Source organism: Triturus cristatus, chromosome 10, assembly GCF_964204655.1.
Source record: "Triturus cristatus chromosome 10, aTriCri1.1, whole genome shotgun sequence".
Classification (NCBI taxonomy): domain Eukaryota; kingdom Metazoa; phylum Chordata; class Amphibia; order Caudata; family Salamandridae; genus Triturus; species Triturus cristatus.
Genome location: NC_140593.1, coordinates 782,235,750 through 782,258,378, shown reverse-complemented (window position 1 = coordinate 782,258,378; position 22,629 = coordinate 782,235,750). Strand labels below are relative to the sequence as shown.

Sequence of the window (22,629 nt, the reverse complement as noted above, 5' to 3'; positions counted from 1 at the left end):
TGCAACACATCAAAGAAAAGGCAGCCCTACAGGACCCTTCAGGCTCCGAGCCGAAAAAAGCTCAAAAGGCTTCTCCGGCACCGGCCAACATCACTTTTGGCCTGCCGCCGTCCACGGCACCCAAACTGTTCGAAATCAGAACACGTGTCACCCACACTAGGATCACGCCTGCCGAACGCTCTCCTACGGAGACGTCACCATCCCACATCATCGATGCCGACACCGGCAGAATGATGCTCCACAAGCGGAGGATAACTTCCGAGCCAGCTCTGGACTCCTACCGGATCCCTCTAAAGAAAAAGCTGCCAGTGGATTCGGAACCAGTTCTTTACGAACCTCTCCATACCTCTTCCCCAGATCCACAGTCCTTCTCTCCGACACACTCCGAAACCGACGTTTTGGAGGACTACATGGGTGACCACGTCCCCTACCCCGGAGAGATGGACCCTGACGGCCAACAGGACCCTGATCAGGCTTGGGATGACCCTGCAGACACGGGTGCACATATGGATACACAGGACACGCAGCTATATGGTGCGAAAACGTCTCCCACAGAGGACACTGCCGCATTCAACGCCCTTATTGAACGTGCTGCGGCCAATCATGGTGTGCAACTCCCACTCCTACACAATCGAGGACGATTTTCTAATGGATACTTTCGCATCCTCAGAACGGAATATCAAAACTCTACCCATGTTGAAAGGTGTCCTCAAACCAGCAAAGGACATTTTCAAAGAACCCACCAGGGCACGAGTAATAAACCCCAGGATCGACAAGAAATATAGGTCGGCGCCTGGGGACCCTACCTACATTAGAGGCCAGTTGCCTCTGGATTCCATCGTAGTCGCCAATGCTCGCAAACTTGCGCACTCGCAGACAACTGGGGATGCTCCTCCCCCGGACAAAGAGTCCAAGGTGCTAGAGACCTCCGGCAAGCGGGTTGCAGCCCAGGCAGCTAACATATGGCGTATTGCCAATACTCCGGCGCTCCTAGCTTGCTACGATCGCGCACACTATGACACATTAGAAACATTACTCCAACATCTCCCTGACCAATACAAAGCGGGAGCAGAGATCCTCATCAGGGAGGGACAACTCCTCACTAACGCATCCATTAAGTGTGCACTGGATGCCGCAGACACAGCTGCCAGAGCAATAAACACTAGCGTCATGTTACGACGACACGCCTGGTTACGAATCTCCGGATTCAAACCGGAGGTTCAAAATAACATCCTCAATCAGCCGGTCAACCCCGACTACTTATTCGGACCAGAGGTTGACACCACCCTAGAAAAAATAAAAAAGGAGACAGACACTGCAAAGTCCATGGGGGCTCTCCAAACGCAGACCTTTCGGAGTGGCTCCTTTCGTCGCCCCGGAAATAGAGGAGCAGGTAGAGGACAGGGGTCACAGCAAACCTACCACAAGGGCAACACCCAAAGTACCTACGATAAAAACACCCGGGGTGGATATCGTGGTTCAAGCACAAAGGGCAGAGGACGCGGATACGGCAATACCAGATCCTCTCCCAAGAACAAACAGTGACGCCCTCTCCCTTCCTCCCGACCACATAAAACCTGTCGGGGGAAGGCTACAAAGGTTCCTGTCCACGTGGAACTCCATCACCACGGACAGGTGGGTCAAAGATATTATCAAACACGGTTACTGCCTAGAATTAACCTCAACTCCACCCACAATACCGCCAAGACACCGTCCTATGTCCTCCGAGCACTTAGCGCTATTACAGCAGGAAGTGCTAAGTATGCTGCAAAAAGGCGCAATAGAGGCCGTACCCGTCCACGAGCACGGTACGGGGGTGTACTCCCTGTACTTTTTAATACCAAAGAAGGACGGGTCCCTCAGACCCATACTAGACCTGAGACCCCTCAACCGCTACATTCTCTCAGAGCATTTCCACATGCTCACCCTGCAACAAGTCCTCCCACTGCTCAAACAGGGAGACTTCCTAGCCACACTGGACCTCAAAGATGCTTATTTCCACATACCCATTCACCCATCACACAGAAAATATCTCAGGTTCACTATTCAAGGGCAGCACTACCAATTCAAGGTTCTTCCCTTAGGCGTGACAACAGCGTCCAGGGTCTTCACAAAGTGCCTAGCTACAGTGGCTGCACATTTACAGAGGCAACACATTCATGTCTACCCTTACCTGGACGACTGGCTTGTTCAGGCAAAGTCAGCCCAGCAATGCGCCAGCCACATGTCCCGCACCATTCACCTCCTTCACAGCCTGGGGTTCTCACTAAATTACCCAAAATCACATCTCCAACCCGCACACGTACAACAGTACCTGGGTGCGACCATAGACACTCTGGCGGCCACAGCTCAGCCAAATTTAGTGAGGATCAACAGCATGCAAATGCTGATTTCCAAGTTCAAACCCCCACACTCCCTTCCCGCGCGAGTGTTCATGCAGTTGATAGGCATGATGGCCTCCTGCATTTTCATAGTCCCACACGCGAGACTACATATGCGCCGCTTCAGGAGTGCTTAGCACGTCAATGGACTCAGGCTCACGGGCAACTAAAAGACCTAGTGTTGGTGAGCGGTCGGGCATACAACTCTCTGCATTGGTGGAATCCACAAAACCTTTGCAAGGGCCGACCGTTCCGAGAGCCTGTTCCACAAATAATACTGACAGCGGACGAGTCTCTCCAGGGATGGGGAGCTCATGTACTCAATTACACAGTGCAGGGACTATGGACAACACAACAAAAGAAGATGCACATCAACCTTCTAGAACTGATGGCAATCTTCCTAGCCATGAAGGCATTCAAAGTACACTTGTGCAACAAAGTCGTGTTGATCCATGACTGCCATGTACTACATACAGAAGCAGGGAGGAACACACTCTCCACAGTTGTCTCATCTGGCTCAGAGCATGTGGAAGTGGGCCATTCAGAGGAACATGTTCCTCATGGCGGAACATCTCCCCGGCAAAGACAACCAGATGGCGGATCTGCTCAGCAGACACAGTCACCAGATGCACAAGTGGAAGTTACACCCATCAGTACTCCAACCGTACTTCCAGCAGTGGGGTCACCCAGAGATAGACCTATTCGCCACAAGCGAAAACGCAAAATGCCAAAGCTTTGCCGCCAGGTTCCCACATCCGCAGTCGCAGGGCAATGCGATATGGATGAACTGGTCCGGCAGATTTGCGTACGCTTTTCCCCCAGCACCATTGATACCGCTGGTGGCTCGCAAACTCAGACAACACTCACTCACACTCGTCCTGGTTGCTCCAACGTGGGCACGCCAGCCATGGTACACCACCTTTCTCGAACTTTCCGTGGTGCCCCATCAAAGACTGCGGATCAAACCCGCGCATTTGACGCAGAACCATGGAGAGATTCAGCACCCAGATCCGCAACAGCTGAACCTGGCAATCTGGCTCCTGAAGTCCTAGAGTTTGGCTACCTAAACCTGCCACCTGACTGTATGGACATCATTAAGGAGGCCAGGAGACCCACTACCAGGGCTTGCTATGCAGCCAAATGGAAAAGGTTCGTCATTTATTGCAATAATACTGACATTAACCCGCTAGACGCATCCATCCAAAACATAATTTGTTACCTCCTACACCTGTACCGATGCAATCTGGCATACACCTCAATACGTGTCCATTTGACCGCAATATCAGCCTATCTCCAAAACAGGCAGCACCTCTCTTTATTCAAAGTGCCTGCCATCAAAGCCTTCTTGGAGGGACTTAAACGAGTAATTCCCCCAAGACACCCACCAGCACTGGTGTGGAACCTCAACCTGGTCCTCACCCGACTGATGGGTCCACCCTTCGAACCTCTCCACTCATGTGAGATTTAATTCCTCACCTGGAAAGTAGCTTTCCTAGTGGCAATCACTTCGTTAAGAAGAGTTAGTGAACTCCAGACACTAACCATTCAAGAGCCATTCATACAGGTTCACGCCAACAGGGTCTTACTACGTACCAACCCCAAATTCATGCCCAAAGTAATATCGCAGTTCCACATGAATCAAACTATTGAACTGCCTGTTTTCTTTCAAAACCCACAAACTGTCGCAGAAAGAGCACTCCATACACTGTATGTAAAGAGAGCCCTCATGTACTATATCGACAGGACTAAAGTCTTTAGGAAAACAAAACATTTCGTTGCCTTTGCCCCACACCACAAAAGTAACGCCATCTCCAAAGCAGGTATAGCCAGATGGATCGTTAAATGTATTCAAATTTGCTATCAAAAGGCTAAACGCACCTTAATGATTCCCCCACGAGCCCACTCAACACGTAAGTTAGGGGCCTCCATGGCTTTCCTTGGAAACATTCCTTTGCATGATATATGTGGAGCAGCCACCTGGTCCACTACACACACATTTACCAAACACTATTGTGTAGATGTGCAATCAAAACAGCAGGCAGCTGTAGGACAGGCTGTTCTCAAAACTCTTTTTCAGACCGCTGCAGCTGGCACTGGTAGCCGCCGCTAATAGGAGGTACTGCTATATATTCTATGCACAGATATGAATTCAGCAGCCCACATGCCTCGAACTGAATATGCTACTTACCAGTATGCATCTGTTCTTGGCATGTAGGGCTGCTGACATTCATATCGCCCTCCCTCCTCCCCGGCGCCTGTAGCAGCTGCAGCTCTCAGAATTACTGTAAGCATGGTCATCACTTTCTGTATCTACTCCATCACTGCCACAATGGCGAAAAACAATCTGAGGATGGAGAGGATGCCCATGCGCACTGTAGTCCAGGGGAGGAGTCACCTATCCCAGGATACTTCGAAGACTCTTCCAGGACAACAACGTGCAAACATCCGGACCCAACACTAGGCGGCGATCTATGCACAGATATGAATGTCAGCAGCCCTACATGCCAAGAACAGATGCATACTGGTAAGTAGCATATTCAATACTAGATTTAGGGGCGTTACAGGTAGGTGAAGGGCAGGGACCAATGGGTCCCTGTCCTGGGGTGGGTACACCCCCTATCCTTCCTCTCTCCTGTGGGAGGGGGGCAGTAGCCTAGTCCTGATAGGGTAGGGCTCCCCATCTTCAAGATGGCGAGAGCCCAGAGATGTGCTTCATCTCGCCTCCCCCACCTGAGGGGTGGGGTTGGCAGGCTGGCACATCCCCTGTCCTTATGTGGGGTTTCCGGCCAAAGCTTCCCACGAGTGGGGGGTTGCAGTGGCCTAGGGAAGCTCACAGAGGCGGCATGCCTTTGAAGCTTCCCCCTGCCCATCCTGGGGGAGGAGATTTAGCACCTCGCCCAGGATGTGCATTGTTGCAGGCCCAGGAGAGCAGGGGCTCTCCTACCCAGGGGTCCAGCAACATGTCTGCTGGGTGGCAGCCTAGGCAGCCTCAGAGCAGACGTGGATTGTAGGTTAGGTTTAAGGGGGCACCTCTAAGATGCCCTCTGGGGTGCTGGGTACAATAAATCCCACACTGGCATCAGTGTGGGTTTAATGTGCTGAGAAGTTTGATACCAAACTTCTCAGTCTTTAGTGTTGCCATTATGGTGCTGTGGAGCTCGTGTTTGACGAGCTCTCGGCACCATGTACTCTTAAATGGCAGCCCTGCACTTACAGTGCTCAGGAATGGACCTGGGCACTGTAGGGGCACACGGCTCCTGTGCCCACACCATTGGCATAAGGCACCCAGCTAGAGGGGTGGCTGATGTATGCCATGGCAGTGTAGGTGATGGGCATGGCACACATGGTTGTGTGTCATGTCGACTTTGTTTTTGTCTTGCACCCAAACACTCAGCCTGCAAAGGCAGTGTGTGTGTGTAAGGGTACAGGGCCTCTGAGGGTGGCACAATGAGTGCTGCAGCCCTTAGAGGCCTTCCCTGGTCACAAGGCCCTGGGTACCATTTACCAGGGGCTGACATGTGGCCAGGGTTTGCCAATTTGGGTTTGGTTTGTTTTAGGGAAGGAACATAGGCACTGGGCACCTGATTGGCAGGAGTCCAGGGCACACTCAGTCAAAGTACATGCAGCAATTCAGCAAAAAGTGGGGGCATACCATGCAAGAAAGATGGCACTTACTCACACCATAGCGCCGAAAGCTTTGAGGGAGAGTTCCCGAAAGTTGTTGGTCCGGCAATCGGTTCCGTGCTGATCGGGGTCCTGCTCCCGTGGGAGGTCAAGGGACTGGTCGCTGAGCCATCAGCATCGCTCGCCGGAATCGGGGACAGGTAGGTCATGGCGCCATAAAAAGTCGAAGAAGCGACGTCGCTCTTCCTCTACCCCTCACCGGTCTCTGTGGAGGGGGCTGGCGGTCACTCACCCGTGGCTCCGTTGAAGCCTCCGTTGTTGCATGCGGTCTACCCATCCTTTCCAGGCCCGCACAAGTCTTCGGACGAGGTACAGGCCTTCGTGTTGGCCTTGCGCCATTTGTTTGCCCCATTGGGTCCCTCCCAAGCGCCTTCGGGTCACGCGGACCCGTTGGGTGGATCTGCCCCCGTGCCGCCACCTTTGGCATCTGCTACGCCAGCACCATACCCGGCGCCGCTGACGCCGGACGACGATGAACCGGGACAGGTATCTTACCCCCCAAATTCCACTTCTGGCTGGGGAGTTTGTCCCATTTCCCCGGGCTGCTCGTCCTTTCCGGCCTCCTCAACAAACGGTGGATGAAGGGGAGAACTGGGAGGGGTCATAAGACCCTCTTGCAGCTCAATGCGAGGAGTCCTAAGACCCTCTTGCAGCTCAATGCGAGGATGAGCCTGAATGGGATGGAGACCTGGAGGGTCCAGTGGATATGGATTTCTCTCCACACCCTGGTACACTGTCCCCTACTTCCGTGGCTATGGAGGAGGTTGGGACTTTTTCATGATGTTGCGTAGGGCGGCTGAGTCTCTTAACCTCGAGCTCCCTTCAGTACCTATCGGACCAATCTCCTGACCAAGGTGCTGCAGCCGCCGTCATCCACGGATCCGCTGCTGCCCTTCAACAAGGCATTTACTGACATTCTGTTGAGCACCTGGACCAAACCTAACACTGGTTCCTGTAGATAAGGGTGTGGCATGCTGCCATCGGCCGGCGCCGGGTGACCCCAGCTTTCTCACACAACACAGCTTTCTCACGCAACACCTGACGTCTGAGAGTCTGGTTGTCCAGGCTTCTGCCTTGCCGAGCGCATACCCACATGTTCCTCCTGACAAGGCATCTAGGAAACTCGAGCAGTTTGGGAAAAAGATTTTCACTTCTGTCAGTTCCGGGTTGCGAGCGGTGAATACTGCGTGCCTGTTGGGCCGCAATTTCCATTCTGTGTGGGACACCAAGGCACAGGTGCTGCCTCAGTGTCCTGTGGAAGCGCGGGCGGTTCTGTCCCAGGCCATTACCGAAGGGAGGGATGCTGCTAAATTGACTATCCATTGTGGGCTTGACACAGCAGATTCCTCAGCAGGGCACTCTCCACTTTGTTGGACATACCCTTTAATGGCACACGCCTCTTTATTGACGAGGCGGATAGCACCCTGGCACGCTTTAAGGACTCTCTGGCTACGGCCCAGTCCTTGGGTCTCGCCACCACACGTACTCCCTTGGGGTCCACTTTTAGCTCCTTTCGAGGTCGGGGTCGAGGTACCCAAGCGCATTCCTTTCAGAAATGCAGGCCTGCGCAGCCACAGTCTCAGCGCAGCCGTGGACGTGGGACCTGTTGTGGTGGGTCCCGAGGACAGCGGGCGGGTCAATCCAGCACCGCCCCTGCCGCCGTCTCAAAACCTTCCTAGTCCAGTGTTTCATGCCCACCAGACGCCTGTGGGTAGCAAGATTCTCCATCACCTTCCCCACTGGTGCACCATCACCTCGGACAGGTGGTTTCTGCAAATAGTCCGAAGGGACTACTCCCTCCCCTTCAAGTGTTCCCCTCCAGCCATGCCACCTCAGTACCACCGCCTGTCGGGGGACCACTAGGAACTTCTCCAGCAGGAAGTCACGGCCCTCTTGGCCAAGGGGGCCATTGAGCGTGTTCTGACGCCAGAAGTACGTCGTGGTTGTTATTCCCACTACTACTTGATTCCAAAGAAGGACAAGGGCCTGCGTCCTATCTTAGACCCCCGGAACGTCAGTCGCTTACTGCGGAAGGAGAAGTTCAAGATGGTCACGCTTGCTCATGTCAACTTCATCCTCACTCTGCTCGTCACGCCTCTTTCACTTTTTGTGTGAGCACCTGAATTCTATTGTTGTGGAAAAAAATGTTTCACATGAACGGACTTATGTCCCTATGTACATTATTAATTTTTTTGCTCCTTTAAAATAATTAATCTTCAACTCTCTAACCATAAGTGCCCTCCTTAGGATCACTTTATTATTTTACCGCACATTTCACCCCAGGTTTACGTATTGGGGTACCCTTGTTTTTCTTACAACTCTTCTGCAGTCCTGCATAGACACTTAAGAGATAAAGAGACAATAATGCAGCCTAAAAACAAGTAAGCTACGCTGGCCATTACTTCAACCTGATGTGAAAAGGATAGCCAAGTAACAGTTAAATTAAACTATTTTACTGAGTTTCACCCATAGAGAAACTCCCCTTCACAAAGATCCTTTTTTCATGATAGAGATGAAGGGTTGGACAGACAAGCCCCATAGGCTGCCATTGTGTCTGTAAATGGATACCGTGCCTTTAAGAAGCCTTCCAGAGACCCTCGGTATCCCATGATGCACAGCCATAGGCTAGTTACTTTCAGTTCTTTTTTCGGGCTCCTGCTAGCAGGACCCTGGAGCGTTGAGCTCTACCTTGAGTGGTATATTTTTCAGTAATTAAGCTTTCTAAAGTTAGTTTGAGTGTTTCACTCGACGTCTTTGGCCTTTTCCTTCCTTTTACTGTCTTTTTTTGGGCAGTTAGCCCACATTTTTCTTGTCAAAATGCCATCTTTATTCGACAAGCGCCCTGAATGTGGCAGGAAGAAGGCCAAATCGGACGCCCACAGAGTTTGTATTCTGTCTACCTACTTCACATGTTCCTGAATCCTGCGCCATCTGTAAATCCTTCTCCAGGAGCACCTTGCATGACAGGGAGAAGATTCGTCTTCAAGGCCTAGAGCAGAGAAGACAAGAGGCTGCAGGTGGGACATCTGGGCAAGGAGAGAGCCAGTCCTCCTCCAAGACCCATGCGTTGGCCTCTGGGGGGCTCCCCAGTCGAAAGAAGGCTCAAAAACGACATTGGTCCCAGTCGACTTTCGAAGGCAACATCGAATTCGAGACCAGGTATGACTACGATATGCTCCCTGTCGATTCAGGGCTCTGGGTCGAAGATAAACGTCGAGGGGACGGACTTAGAGGCCTTGGGTGAGGTCGACGTCTAGGACATCCCGGTCAACGTCGACACACAATTGCCGTCGATCTGGGTCAAGGAGATATCTGCGCTTGCCGTCAAGACGACACCGCTGCTAGACGTCGACGAGACGTTCAACATTGGGAAGAAGGTAGACGTTGAGGAGGTATCATCGTAGTTGGACGTCGAGTGACAAGTTTCTTTCTGTGGTCAGCCTTTCAACGTCGACAGCAAGTTCTAGGAGCCGTAAGCTGGACTCTGTGGGAAGTAAAGTCTACAACACTGCAGCAACATCAATGAAGGCAGGTAGCTCTGTTGCCCTGCTGGGCCGTTACGACCGTTCCTTGTGGGAGTCTCTTCACCAGTTCCTAGACCTCCTAGCTAGGGACAAACGAGAGGATTTCCAGGAGGAACTCAACGAGGGACTGATTGTCTCTATTTAGATTATCAGCGCAGCAGCGGACACCTCTCTCCTTGCAGCCCACGAGTATTTCCATGGCGTTACTCTACGACGGCATTCCTGATTGTCCCCCCTCTTTAAAACCAGAGGCTCCACAGCGTATCGCGAACCTTTCATTCTCAGGTACCACCCTCTTTGGTTCCCGTGCGAACGAGGAGATGGCCCGCATGAAGGCGGAGATGGAGACCCTCAAATGTGTTGGCTTGGAGAAGCCTAAGGAGCAGCGTAGGAATTTCCGCTCTTATTCCTCTCAGCGATTCCAGCGTGGGCAGGGCTGTCAGTCTGAACAACAGCAACAGTTTTAATGGCTATTTCAAAGACGCCAGTCGAGAGGAAGTTCTAACCAGTAGTCCACACCAGGGAACAAGGCCCCAGCGGGTTCCAAGCCCTGAAGGGTTTCTTCCCCCTCTTCTGTTGCCCACTCCGGTGGGGGGGGAAGCATTCAAAATTATCTGGCAGAGTGGAAGATAACTCAGGACAGTTAGGTGCTGAATATTGTTAGCAATGGATACTGTCTACGTTTCACCAGCCGTCCTCCATAGATACTCTACTTATGGCAAGTGAACAAATGGATCCGCAGAGAAAAGTTCCGCATATTATCCCTGCATCAGATCTACCCTCAGCTGCATCAGGGAGACTGGCTAAGTGCCATAGATCTGCAAGACGCATATTTTCAAGTGCCCATAGCAAGAAAACATCGCAAGTTCCTACGGTTCCTGGTCGGCACCAATCGCTACCAATAGGCAGTGCTGCTCTTCGGCCTGAAGTCAGCGCCCAGGACTTCTCAAAATGCATGGCAGTAGTCGCAACACACCTCCAGAAGAGCAAAGTATTAGTCTATCCATACCTGGACGACTGGCTGATCATGGCAGCCACGCCTCAGGAAGGGCAACTGCATTTCAACAGGACGTGCGTTCTGCTGAATTGCTTAGATCTACACATCAATCTCGGTCTGTCCTGACTCCTGTCCATTGTCTGCAGTATGTAAATGTAAATGTATGTGTCTTGTAAAGCGTACTGCTGCCCTGAGGCGTCCTGGAGCTGTAGACCGCTGTGGAACCCGTCCTGGCTATCCCTGTGAGATGGTCCCTCCTGGGTATCTCCAAGGTGAAACCAGGCATCCCCGGCGAATATGGGGGGGCCGTTGTTTAGATGAGGCAAGCTAATGCCCAGAGTTGCCGAGTGTGATCCCTGGTTAGAGTAGGCACCGAGGCGAGAATTATCGAGTCCGCTGGCCCTGGTCCACGACCCTGCCGCGTCAGGAATTGAACCCTGGTCCCGGGCCGTCCTCTGCTCCCGGGTCTGCTGCCTCTAACCAGTGAGCCACACAGTATCTGGGAGCCTCCATCGATACTCACAAGGCAAGTGTGTCCCCTTTGGAGGAGAGATTCTTAATTCTTCGGAAGGCTCAGACTCCCATGACCATACCTTTCCTGACTGTGAGAAAGGTGTCCTCTCTCCTGGGCTCCATGGCCTTGTGCATTTTTCTCACTCCTCATGCACGCCTCCGAATGCGTCCTCTGCAGGTATGTTTGGAGGATCAGTGGAACCAGAAAGAGGGGAGTTGGGAGGACAGGATTATGTTGTCACTGCAAGCCATCCAGTCTCTACGATGGTGGTGCTCTCCACACAATCTCCTCAGAGGGACTCCTTTCCACAAGGAGATTCCCCAGCTGGGGTGCGCATTCGGATCCCCTACAGATACAGGGCAGGTTGGTCTGTGAAGGAGTCCACGTATCGCATCAACTTCCTGGAACTTTGAGCTGTTCACTTGGCACTGAAAGCTTTCCAGCCTTCCTTTTGCACCAGTTCCCTGCTTGTACAGACGGACAACATAACAGCGATGTTCTATCTAAACAAGCAGGGGGGATCCCACTCTCGCCCACTGTCTCGGGAGGCCCAGGCGATCTGGCATTGGCTCCTGGCCAGGGACTTGACCATCACAGCGACTCACCACCCGGGTGTGCAAAATGCTCAGGCAGACTCGCTCAGCAGACTAGTTCTCGAAAATCACGAGTGGGTCTTAAACGACTACGTGGTGCAAGAAATATTCGAAAGATGGGGAACTCCGGAGGTCAAACTGTTCGCCACCGTGGAAAACAGAAAATGCCGCGACTTCGCCTCCAGGTTCTACCAGCCAGGGACGCTGGAAAATGCACTGTGGATCAACTGGTTGAACAGCTTTCTCTACGCTTTTCCACCCATTCTCCTGATTCCGACAGTGTTGATCAAACTTTCCCAATCACAGGCCAAGATGATCCTCATTGCTCCGGAGTGGCCCCGTCAGTGGTGGTTCACCGATCTACTTCACCGGTCTCTCCTGCCGCACCTTCGGCTTCTGTGTCGGCCGGACCTTCTCACGAAGTACGGAGGGCAGATGATGCATCCCAACCTCTCGTCGTTAAATTTGGCAGCATGGCTCCTGAGTTAGTGCAGTATGGACATTTAAATCTCCCTCAGAGCTGTATGGAGATATTAAAAGAAGCGACAAGATCATCTACACGGACTTCCTACGCATATAAATGGAAGAGATTTTGCATTTGGTGTGCCTCGAAGAATGCAGATCCTACCTCCTGCAAGGTGAATGTCATTCTTCCTTATTTGCTGCATTTGGCTCAATCTGTCCTGAATTTTCATTCCATTAAAGTTCACCTAGCAGCTTTAACTGCGTATACTAAATGTCCTTCACAAACTTCCTTTTTCCAAATTCAGTCATCAAAGATTTTCTGGAAGGTTTGAAGAAAGTGTTTCCTCCCATAAGGCGTCCTTCACCTCCGTGGGAGCTTAATGTAGTGGTTTCTAGACTGATGCGGCAGCCTTTTGAGCCCATTCATAAGGCTTGTCTCCAGCATCTGTCCTGGAAGGCAGCTTTCCTTGTCGCCATAATATCGGCTCGCAGGGTGAGTGAAATCCAGGCTCTCTGTTGTCAAGAGCCTTACACGGTGTTTCATTCTTCTAAGATAGTCATGAGAACTCACCCTAAATTCTTTCCAAAAGTAGTGTCGGAGTTTCATGTGAATCAAACTATTTCTTTACCCACATTTTTTCAGCATCCTTCCTCTCCTGCGGAGATCCCTTAATTCTCTCGATGTTAGAAGGGTGTTGAAGTTCTATTTAGATAAGACTAAGGAGATTCGTAGATCGGGTCAGTTGTTTGTGAAGGATGGCTCTGTCAGGACTGGTCTTGCTACCTCCAAGCAATCCATCTCCAGGTGGATCGTGTTCTGTACTCAGTTGAGTTATCAGAAAGCCAACAAGACTCTAGTTAGTAAGCCTAAGGCTCACTCTACCAGAGGTAAAGCTGCTACAGCGGCTTTACTCTAACGCCCCTATTGCAGAAATCTGTAAGGCTGCCACTTGGAAGTCAGTTCATACTTTTACTAAACACCACTGCCTGGACTCTGATGCCAGGGCAGATGCTCAGGTTGGGCAGGCTTCACTGAGGAATCTATTTGCACAATAGTAGGTCTGTTTCTTCCACCGCTGGGGTTTGTTGTTTGGGGATGGGCTTGCTATTCTATTCACATGATTGACTATGCACAGAGATCCCCTACCTCAGAAGGAGTAGTTTCTTTCCTGTAACTCCAGTTCTGTAGTAGGGGTATCTGTGATAGTCATAAGCAACCCACCCTCCTCCCCGGTGGATGAAACGGTATGTCCAGAATTTAGCAGACCTTGCTTTATACGCCTTCAAAAAGAACTGTAAGTAACTAGCCTTTGGCTGTGCATCATGAGATGCCGAGGGTCTCTGGAAGGATTTTTAAAGGCACGGTATCCATTTACAGACACATAATGGCAGCCTATGGGGCTTGTCTGTCCAATCCTTCATCTCGGTCATGAAAAAAAGATCTTTGTTAAGGGGAGTTTCTCTATGGGTGAAACTCAGTAAAATAGTTCAATTTAACTGTTACCTGGCTATCTTTTTCACTTCAGGATGAAGTAATGGCCAGCGTCACCTAATTGTTTTTAGGCTGCATTATTGTCCTTTATCTCAAGTGTCTGTGCAGGACTGCAGAAGAGGACAATTTAAGAGAATATATCTAAGTGCTCCGGGGTCCACGCACATGCGCGGGACTATTCACATGATTTACTGTCACAGAGATACCCCAACTACAGAACTGGAGTTACAGGTAATAAACTACTCCATCTGTAAGAGACATTAGTTAGTGATAGATTCCTTACTGCCCGCCCATCCTACCCGTTCTGCGAATTGTTCTCTAGGGTTCAGGCCATCCATTTCAGGGCCCTAGTTCTATTGCACCAGTAGTCTGTCTCTAGCATGGCTCTGTGCTCCTGGTGCTGAAAAATTGTGTACAGAACTGACGCCAGTGCGCGTGGGCGCGTTTAATTCGCTCCAACGGCGTCATCTCAGCAGCTACTACGCCAGTGACATATGCGGAGCTGTACGATGACGCCTACTGATGCGCAGGGTGACTGCTGACAAACTTTCCGGATCCATTCTGATGCCTAGGGGTAATTCTAAGGTAAGGAATTTATCACTAAGGTCTCTTACAGATATATCGTTACTGAAAGTAAGTAACTTGTGCATCAAGTCACACAAACGCCTTGTTCCCACTGGGGAAAAAACACAGCAAATGGTTTTTATGTTCCGTTAACTTGTACTTTTCAAAGAGCATAACGATGAGTCAATTGGAGCACCCTTGATTCTGACACTAAGAAAGGTAATTTAGTTTCATTATTCAGAGTTCAACCCTAGATGGTGGAGAGTGCAAGCGTGTGATCTGCAGCATGAAATCCACATTAGTGACCTTTGCCTTACAGGTAACTAAACTTTTTTTCTTCAAGGTAAGTAACTTGTTTCTTAAAGCCATTGTGATAGACGATTGCATAATATACATCTGCAGCTCGAAGAGTACAGCCTACAAGACCTCATAAATATTCTATCCTAAATTAAGTAGCATGGGTCGCTGCTCAGAGGAATGTACAACTTGCTGTAATATGGCTATCATTCATCCTGTGAGCACTACATATTGGATGCACCTTCACATAGTTGTACCATTATACATTTTTGATCAGTTATATGCTGCTGTTCCAATCCCAGCACACAACCTGTTAAATCCGGTTCCATCAATTTGTATATGAAGACAATCTACTTAATGGTTAATTTGGTTAGGACTCCCTCTCACCAGCACTCTACCATTCACTTTGGTTAGCTTATGTCCTGCTACAATCTTGGATCTCAGAACTTGGTTGGTGACATGGTTTGTCACACTTTGGGAGATAAGTAGAGGGTTGTTTTTGAAAGATGGTCAGCTTACCAAGTTACTGTGCAACATCTTTAAATTAAAGGCACATTTGTAACGTGTTTGAAGGGCTTAATGTTGTTAATATATAATGCTTGTTCATAGCCAGGCCTCCAGTCTGCATTTCGGTCAACCGAACATTTTTATAAAGCATGGTATCAAAGTTTGGTACCTTTAATCTGTGTAGTGTAATAGAGCACATGAAATTCATACTTAAAACTTAATTTTTTTTTTATTACAGGATGCAGAGAAAGGTGTAAAGTTTCTCACTTTGCCACCAGTTTTACATTTACAACTTATGCGGTTTATGTATGACCCTCAAACTGATCAAAACATAAAAATAAATGATAGGTAATGTCTCTCATAAATATTTCATTGTGTTAATTATTTTTTTGAAGTTTTGTTTGTCTTGTAACTGTGTAATTATGTTTAACATTTGGTATGTGAGGGATTTGAGGCTTGAAGTTTTGGTAGTCTTATTTGAGAGATGTGGTCTTGTGGTGGATAAAGCGAAACTGTATATGAAGCTTGAATTCCAAGTTTCTAGACCTAAATGTTTATTACAGAGCATTAGACATTTGTGTTAGTATCGCCTGAATAGTGTCCTTATGCGAGACTTGTGATGTTTCCTTTTGTATGTGCTCTAGAAATATTTGTGTTGATCTTTCTGATGTATGATTGTACCTGCAGATTACTCGCCTTGTATCTCCTTTAGGTGCTAGACTCGATCAAAAAGTTAGAGTTCGTTCTTCTGTGCTTATTTGACAGTGCCTTGGTTTTAACTAGACTCTGGGATTCAACCCAAATATGTTATCCTGGAGCCGTATAAGGTGCCACACTAACATTTTTTGTTTTTCCATGCCATTCGATGCAGTTTGTAGTTGCACTAATCTAAAATTTTCCTTTCAAATTGTAGTTTTTGCTGTTAACACAGTCTCGCTCAAAACGTTCAGGGTTTAAGGCTTGTCGTTGCTGTCAGGAACCCATGCTGCTCTTGGAATCTCAGTAGGTCTGTTTTTGGTGCCTGGGTTTCACCAATACAGGTCATGTGTGCGAAATTATGATGCATTAGATTGTGTGGTTGTGTGACCTCACCGTGTAATACACTTACCATCCCCTTTAGGACCATTAAACCCTCTAGCTCAACTGTGGGGAGCTGTGGCTCTGAGCAGCAAGGCTTAAACAAAGGAGCAAGTGTAAAGTTTTTAAACCACAAACAATTGAAGAAGAAATCCATGAGACCCTCAAGAAATCAGCCACCAACTTAGAAAAATAATGCCTTTTTAAAAAATTTTTTAGACACCACGATGAAAAAGATCTACTTGAGGATCCGGAGATATAGAATACAAGAAATTGTAAATGTACATTTTCGCTTAACCACACACCAGCATTATCAAATTCATTGAATTTGACACTTTGAAATCTTTTTAATGAAAAGGTTAAGCAAGTGTTAGTGATTACCTAGCAATTTTAGGCAACCAACTCCGGCAGAAAGCCAGCCGGGATCCAGAAAGTTACCTTGAAGGTAGGAACAGCCTTCAGTGGGTTCCAGGCACTTTTTTCCCCTTTGCTTCAGACTCCTATGAAAGTGGTTCTGGTCCAAGGTATGAAGGTTGCTGAAGATGCTAGAGTATGCTATAGATCAGATGCTGTCAACAGGAGTCTTGTTGCAGCTATTCCTCTGTAAGCATACTATGTGAGATGCTCTTTGCCACATGGATCAATGTCCCTCGAAGTCCTCTTGATCCTTTTGTTCTGGATGACCAAGCTACTCTCCCAGGTTCAGCCAGAGTCTGGTGCAACTTTGAGCATGCAGGTCCTTTTCACTGGTGTTGCACAGCAAGTAGGAACAGCGGCCTGAAGATTTGGGCTACCAACTAGCCTAGCAGGCTTCTTCAGCTGTTGTGGCCCTGTGCTGCAAATAAGAGGTCAGCCAACTGATCCTTTGAGTCACTTGTTTCTGCTGGGCTCCAGAGACTATTCTTCACAAGCAGGACACAGCAGGAACAGTCTGTTCTCCTTTGCTAGCCACCAGGTTCAGAAGGTGTTGTCCACTTTGGAGCAACAGGGCAGACCTCCTTTGGTCCTTCTTCCTGTCCAGTCAAGATCTGAGTTTAAGGTCCTAGGGGTACCATTTTATGCTCAGTAAAGGCTCTGAGTCGGATGCAGCTGGTAACCAATAGGCTACTATGTAACCACTACCTGTGAAGTGTGGCATCTGATTATCCCTGGATACACCATTCTGCCCACTTCCAACATGGCAAAAATTCTCTTGCCAATCTGAGTTCCCTAGCCCAACATTTCCTTGCTCCTAGTGACAACCATTGTTCCTAAACAATAGAGAAGCCTTCTCCCAAGTGTTCCCCATTTGTCCTTTGAAGGTGGCTTCTCCTTTAAAGCTCGTCTTTTGGGCCAGAACCCATATGGCTTTGTCCAGGAGGGAGATAACAACTCCGTCGAGCTGACCTCTTTTGTAGTCCATTCTGGTAGTGTGTAGCATGTCTCTGCAGAAGTGCAGAATGTGGTCTTAGACAAGGCCCCATGTGCAATCATTAAGGACGCAGAGGACAAAAGGTAACAAAGTGGCATCTTTGTGAAAATCGCACACTGTTTCTTATTACAGTATTTCCGACTTGAGAATCCAGTCAGGATTAATATAACAGAGTTTGATACCTTGGAGTATCATCTTGGGTTGCACCTTTAAGGAGTTAGAATAGCTGAGGTGTCATTGTGCAACCCTGTACTCGCCAACTATACGACCAAGACTTCGCACAGTAAATAATGTTTATTGCATTTTTACTCCCAGAACTTGTGAAATACATGGTCTGCTTGTGAATTATGCTACTCCCTTATGTGGGGCTCGGTAGGGATGCCATAGGGATGACTTGAACATATTGTAGAGGAGTCTTGGTTTTGCTATTGCTTTTAATGGCAGTCAAACTAGAAGTTTAAAACTGTCAAGTCAATATTTATTTGTATGGTTAATAAAACCCATACAAACATTTTAAAACCTTAAAAACAAGAAGGACAGTACTTTTGGTTCCTGTTGCACAAATAAATAAAACATTATTCCTGCTTCAAAACAGAGTGTGGATTTTTCCGATTAGAAATGGCACCTAAAATCCTTTAGATATTTAACGATCTAAAGTGCAAATGCAATGATAATAAAACCCTTTCAAGGTTTACTCAATTTTAGCGGTTGCCTTATTGCAGCCATGCTTGGTGCAATTGGTTTAGGTACACTAAGTTCAGTAAACATTTTCTTATATGTTAGTGCACGTTTCTTATTTTGTTCTTCCATTCTGCAATTTGTTTAAAAAAAACTGTCAGAATATTAGATATGCCCTCCATCCACCAGATCACAGCTTGTCTGCATGTGCGAATATTTACATCATTAAAGGTAGATTTTAAAATTAATTTCCTTAAATCCTTAACTGCTGGGCATACACACAGCAAATGAGGTATTGTTTCATTGAAATAGCCGCATAATCGACAGTTCGCTGTTTGTTTGCTTTTCCATGATGCAGAAGATCCTTAGAGTTGTGCATTCCTAAACGATATTGTATGAAGCTCGTTATCTCGATGCGAAAATGGGATGCTAAATAAGCTTGAGGCTTTACGTTTGTGTAAGTTTAAAACTGCTCTTTCAGTCTGCAATGGCGGACTGGGAGACTTGTTTTACCTGTCACCCACAGCGTGGTACAACTAGTGCTGCAATCCCTGGAGTGACCCTCTAACTTGCTTTACCAGAGTACCATATACTAGGGCCATATAGGTAAGTTGGCTTATGTCAATTGAAGTGAAGCCTTTGTAGCATTCATATTTTACGATAAGAGTACTTGTACTGGGGTCTGGTTTGCAGGCCTCAGTGCACTCGTGAGTCGAACTTCTAGCAACATCAGTCCAAAAACTTGGAGGTGACCATACAAAAGAGGCATATCCTTGCATGATGTGAGTAATATCGGGGTCATGCATGCTAAGGCCTTCAAGGAGCAAGCTTTTAGTGGACTAGGATGAGTTTGGGTCATGTCGATCCAGATAACATGCCTGATAATTATCTGGGTTGACTCTGATCAGCAAATCTAAGAAATGGGCTGCTTGCAAAGACCAGTTCCACTGGACAAAATGTGAGAATCATCACAACAGGGACTCTGACTTTGTGGTGTCACTCCCTCTCTATGGAAACGTCTTAGTCTTTTATGCTCCCAGTTTCTGGCCTCAGTGTGATATTTGAAGCTGCTTTTGGTGGAGATGCAACTCTAGATCTGGAGCTCCCTTTTCAATTTTAAGAGTTTCCCACCTCTGCATGGACTGTGCACAGATTGCTCCATTTATTTACCCAGGCTGTGCTGCTCCGAGTCTGCTTCGCTCTGGCTCCCTCTGGTGCATCTAGGTTTCCTAAGAAGATATAATTACCTTCGAGCGCTTCCAACAACCTCTCTATCCATGCCGCTGATTCACTTCGTTCAACTCCCTGCTGATGCCATTGCCGTGCTGGCTGAACCTCTTTCCGAAGACCTTGCATTTGTCGGTGCAGACTATGGATATGTTTCATAAGGTGCCACATTTTCCGAAGGTGGAAGATCCTCATCTCATCCTAACACAGAGCACAACAGTGTTAGAGGAATTGTACGCTTTAGTCTCTTGCCCTATGATCAGAATTATGGCAGGCTTTAGGGGTTTTTGGTTCTGCTTCAGATACCATTCAGTAGCCTAATACTTCTATCATGATGATTGCAGCGAGGCGGACAAACTCCTTTCCCTGTATGGACATGAATAGTGGCGACTGTTTGGTCCTGTAAAATGTGACTGTCTCTCCTATGTTTCATCTGCTGTGTTAATTAGGGCGTTGTTTGGAGGAATCTGTTGAATTGCCATTGCCTGCAGGGGAAAATAAGGGGGAAACCTTGTAAAATAAAAATGTAAGTTGCCATCCTCTGCTGTAGAGCCATTGCTCCCTTTCAATGAGGGTTTGATGGATCCAAAATTGGTTGCTGGAGCAAACCAGCTTTTGTGCCTGTGGTAAACTGCCTGGTCACCCTTTGCCTTAGTTTAACCCTTGTGAAGACATTTTTGAAGGCTCACCTCTCCTACGAGAGTCTTGTTCAACAGGCTTCCCAATCCTTTAAACAGAAACTGGACCAGTTTTCCTTTGCTTCCTCAAATAGGTTGTCAAAGCAATCCGGCAACAGGGAAAAGGCTTCTCTAATGGGAGCATTGCCTTTCGATTCACAAAGGCAACTTGCTTTGTGGTCTGTCACTCCCATGCTCTGTGGTAAATGGTACAAGTAGTTGGTCCCAATTTCTACAATAAATATGATTTTTATTATTTGTTTTTTGCATGAGTAATGCCTGACATGTAAGATGCAGCCCCCCAGATCCTTCATTCTTGTCTGAATTATGACACGACTATGGACTCTGGAATTGCCATCTGCTGCTATATCTGTGTACTTTCCAGCAGCATTTCGAATGATGTCCTGAAATATCTTAGACATATGCTTTGATGGCACACTTGTTTATTGAAACGGCTGGTTCGGCATCGATAGAGCATGCCTTAACATGATGGCACCAGCCCTCACAACTAATGCTCCAATCCAACAAAATGTTTGTAGCTACAGGGGAATATGGCAGATCTAAACAGCATGGACAGCAACCACCATCCGCTTCTCTCTTGGGGGCTCTCCATTAATAATCATAAGCACTTAATATTGTTCCCCACATGCAGGGATCCAGGAGCACTTCTCTGCAATACATATTTGTAAGTGTAGATGTTCGCCTTTCTTCAGTTAGGCCAGGATAAGCAATGGTTTTATTTAATAAAATGTTTTGCACCCTATAAATGAGGCCATATCGGACAATTGCTTTAATTCAAATTTAAAAATGGGGCACTACTTAATTTAAAAACCAGCAAAATGACCAGTTGCTGTGTAATTTGTCCCTATAAATCTCATTCCTAAACCTTTTTTTAACCGAAAATGGTCAAGCAGGACAGGGACAATGTAGAACTAGAAGCTGGAGCGCTGCAGAAATGAAAGAGGACTCTGTGCCTTTAAAGGCTCATAGCCCACCAATATCCCATCGTGCCCAGTAGGTGGCAGTTACCTTATTTATTTATTTTTTCCTACCTCCTGGTGACAGTTTCTTGGAGCACTAAGCTCTGTTTTTTTTTTTGCAAAGGTTTCAATCAGAACTTTTTATCAACACCTTAACTTGCCTGCTTTCAACATTTCCTGCGTTTTTTAGTCATTTTCTAACAAAATTATATTTCTGATCCTTATGAAATGATAATGAAATAAAATAGCATTTATAAAGTGTATGGTTACCCGGAGGCATCCCAGTGCTAGGGTCGCGAACTGCATTAAGCTATAGCAATCCATGTGGGAAAAGCCAGGTCTTAAGTTTCTTACGAAAAATGGAGTGGTCTGATTCTTTACGCAGCTGCAGTGGCAAGGAATTCCATAGTTGGAAAGCATTATAGGAAAAGAGCCGGCTGTCGCTTCTGGACCTCCCAATTCTAGGAACAGACGCCAAACGAAGATCATTTGAGCGTAACTGTCTATGGGCTTTATTGTGCCGGACAAAAGATGAAATGATATCCGGTCCCTCACCCCCTAAGCAGCTTATGAGTGGTGCACAGGGCCTTAAATTAACCCCTTTCCTGGATGGGAAGCCAATGTAAGGACCTGAGTGCGGGTTTAGCTGGTTGACGGCTAGGAACACCCTCAAGAATCCGGGCTGCGCAATTTTACACAGTTTGAAGTTTCTTAAAGACCGCACCGGAAGCACCAAGATAAAGGGCGTTACCATAGTCCAGGCGTGATAAAACAAGCGCCTGGACTACGAGCTTCCTTACTGAAGGAGAGAGCAACACTTTGCACACGTTTTAAGTTACCAAAGCAGGAAGCAACTGCCTTCCTAGCTTTGGTTTTAAGGCTAAGCTGAGAATCAAGCCAGAAACCCCGACCATTTCGTGTTTGGTGGCTGGCGAAGGGCCCATACACGCTGGCCAGATGGAAGCAATCTCGAGGGGGGGAAGGATTACCGAGCAACATAAGCTCGGTCTTGTTGCCCTTCAATTTAAGGTGGGAATGGCACATCCATCTCATCACCTCCTCGAGGCAAGGGCCTAGATAGGTTGGGGGGCCGCTTTTGTGATTGATTGCCACCACTAGTTGGGTATCGTCAGCATACGTAATTATATGCACCCCAAAGGGTAAGACAGTCTCTGCGAGAGGGGCCATATAGTATTAATAGGCGTGGGACTCGGGGATGACCCCTGAGGCACTCCACAATGCAAAGGTCTAGGACTTGAGATGGCCTCGCCTCCAAAAACCTGGTAGGATCGGTCCTCCAGGAAAGAACACAACCAATCCAAAGCTGTTCCCGTCACACCCAACTCCTTAAGTCGGTGAATTAAAATACAGTGATTCATCGTATCGAATGCCGCGCTGAGATCTAACAATATCACGGCTAAAGAGAACCCTTCATCAAGGATTCTTCTTGAATCTTCTACGACAGCCAGTAGAGCTGTCTCAGTCACTTGCGAGGGGCGGAACCCGGTTTGGGATGGGTGTAGGAATTTACCAGCTTCAAGGTGCTCAGAGAGCGCCATAT

The 22,629-nt window shown here is 47.9% G+C and overlaps 1 protein-coding gene across 2 annotated transcripts in view; it reads left to right on the top strand.

Moving 5' to 3' along the window:
* USP7 (ubiquitin specific peptidase 7) overlaps window positions 1-22,629 on the top strand; it is a 1,511,465-nt gene that overhangs the window by 600,546 nt on the left and 888,290 nt on the right. For both annotated transcript variants that reach the window (XM_085628311.1, XM_085628312.1), the window contains exon 12: window positions 15,257-15,366. In XM_085628311.1, coding sequence (XP_085484437.1) covers window positions 15,257-15,366 — 110 coding nt within the window. The remainder of the gene's footprint in view (window positions 1-15,256; window positions 15,367-22,629) is intronic.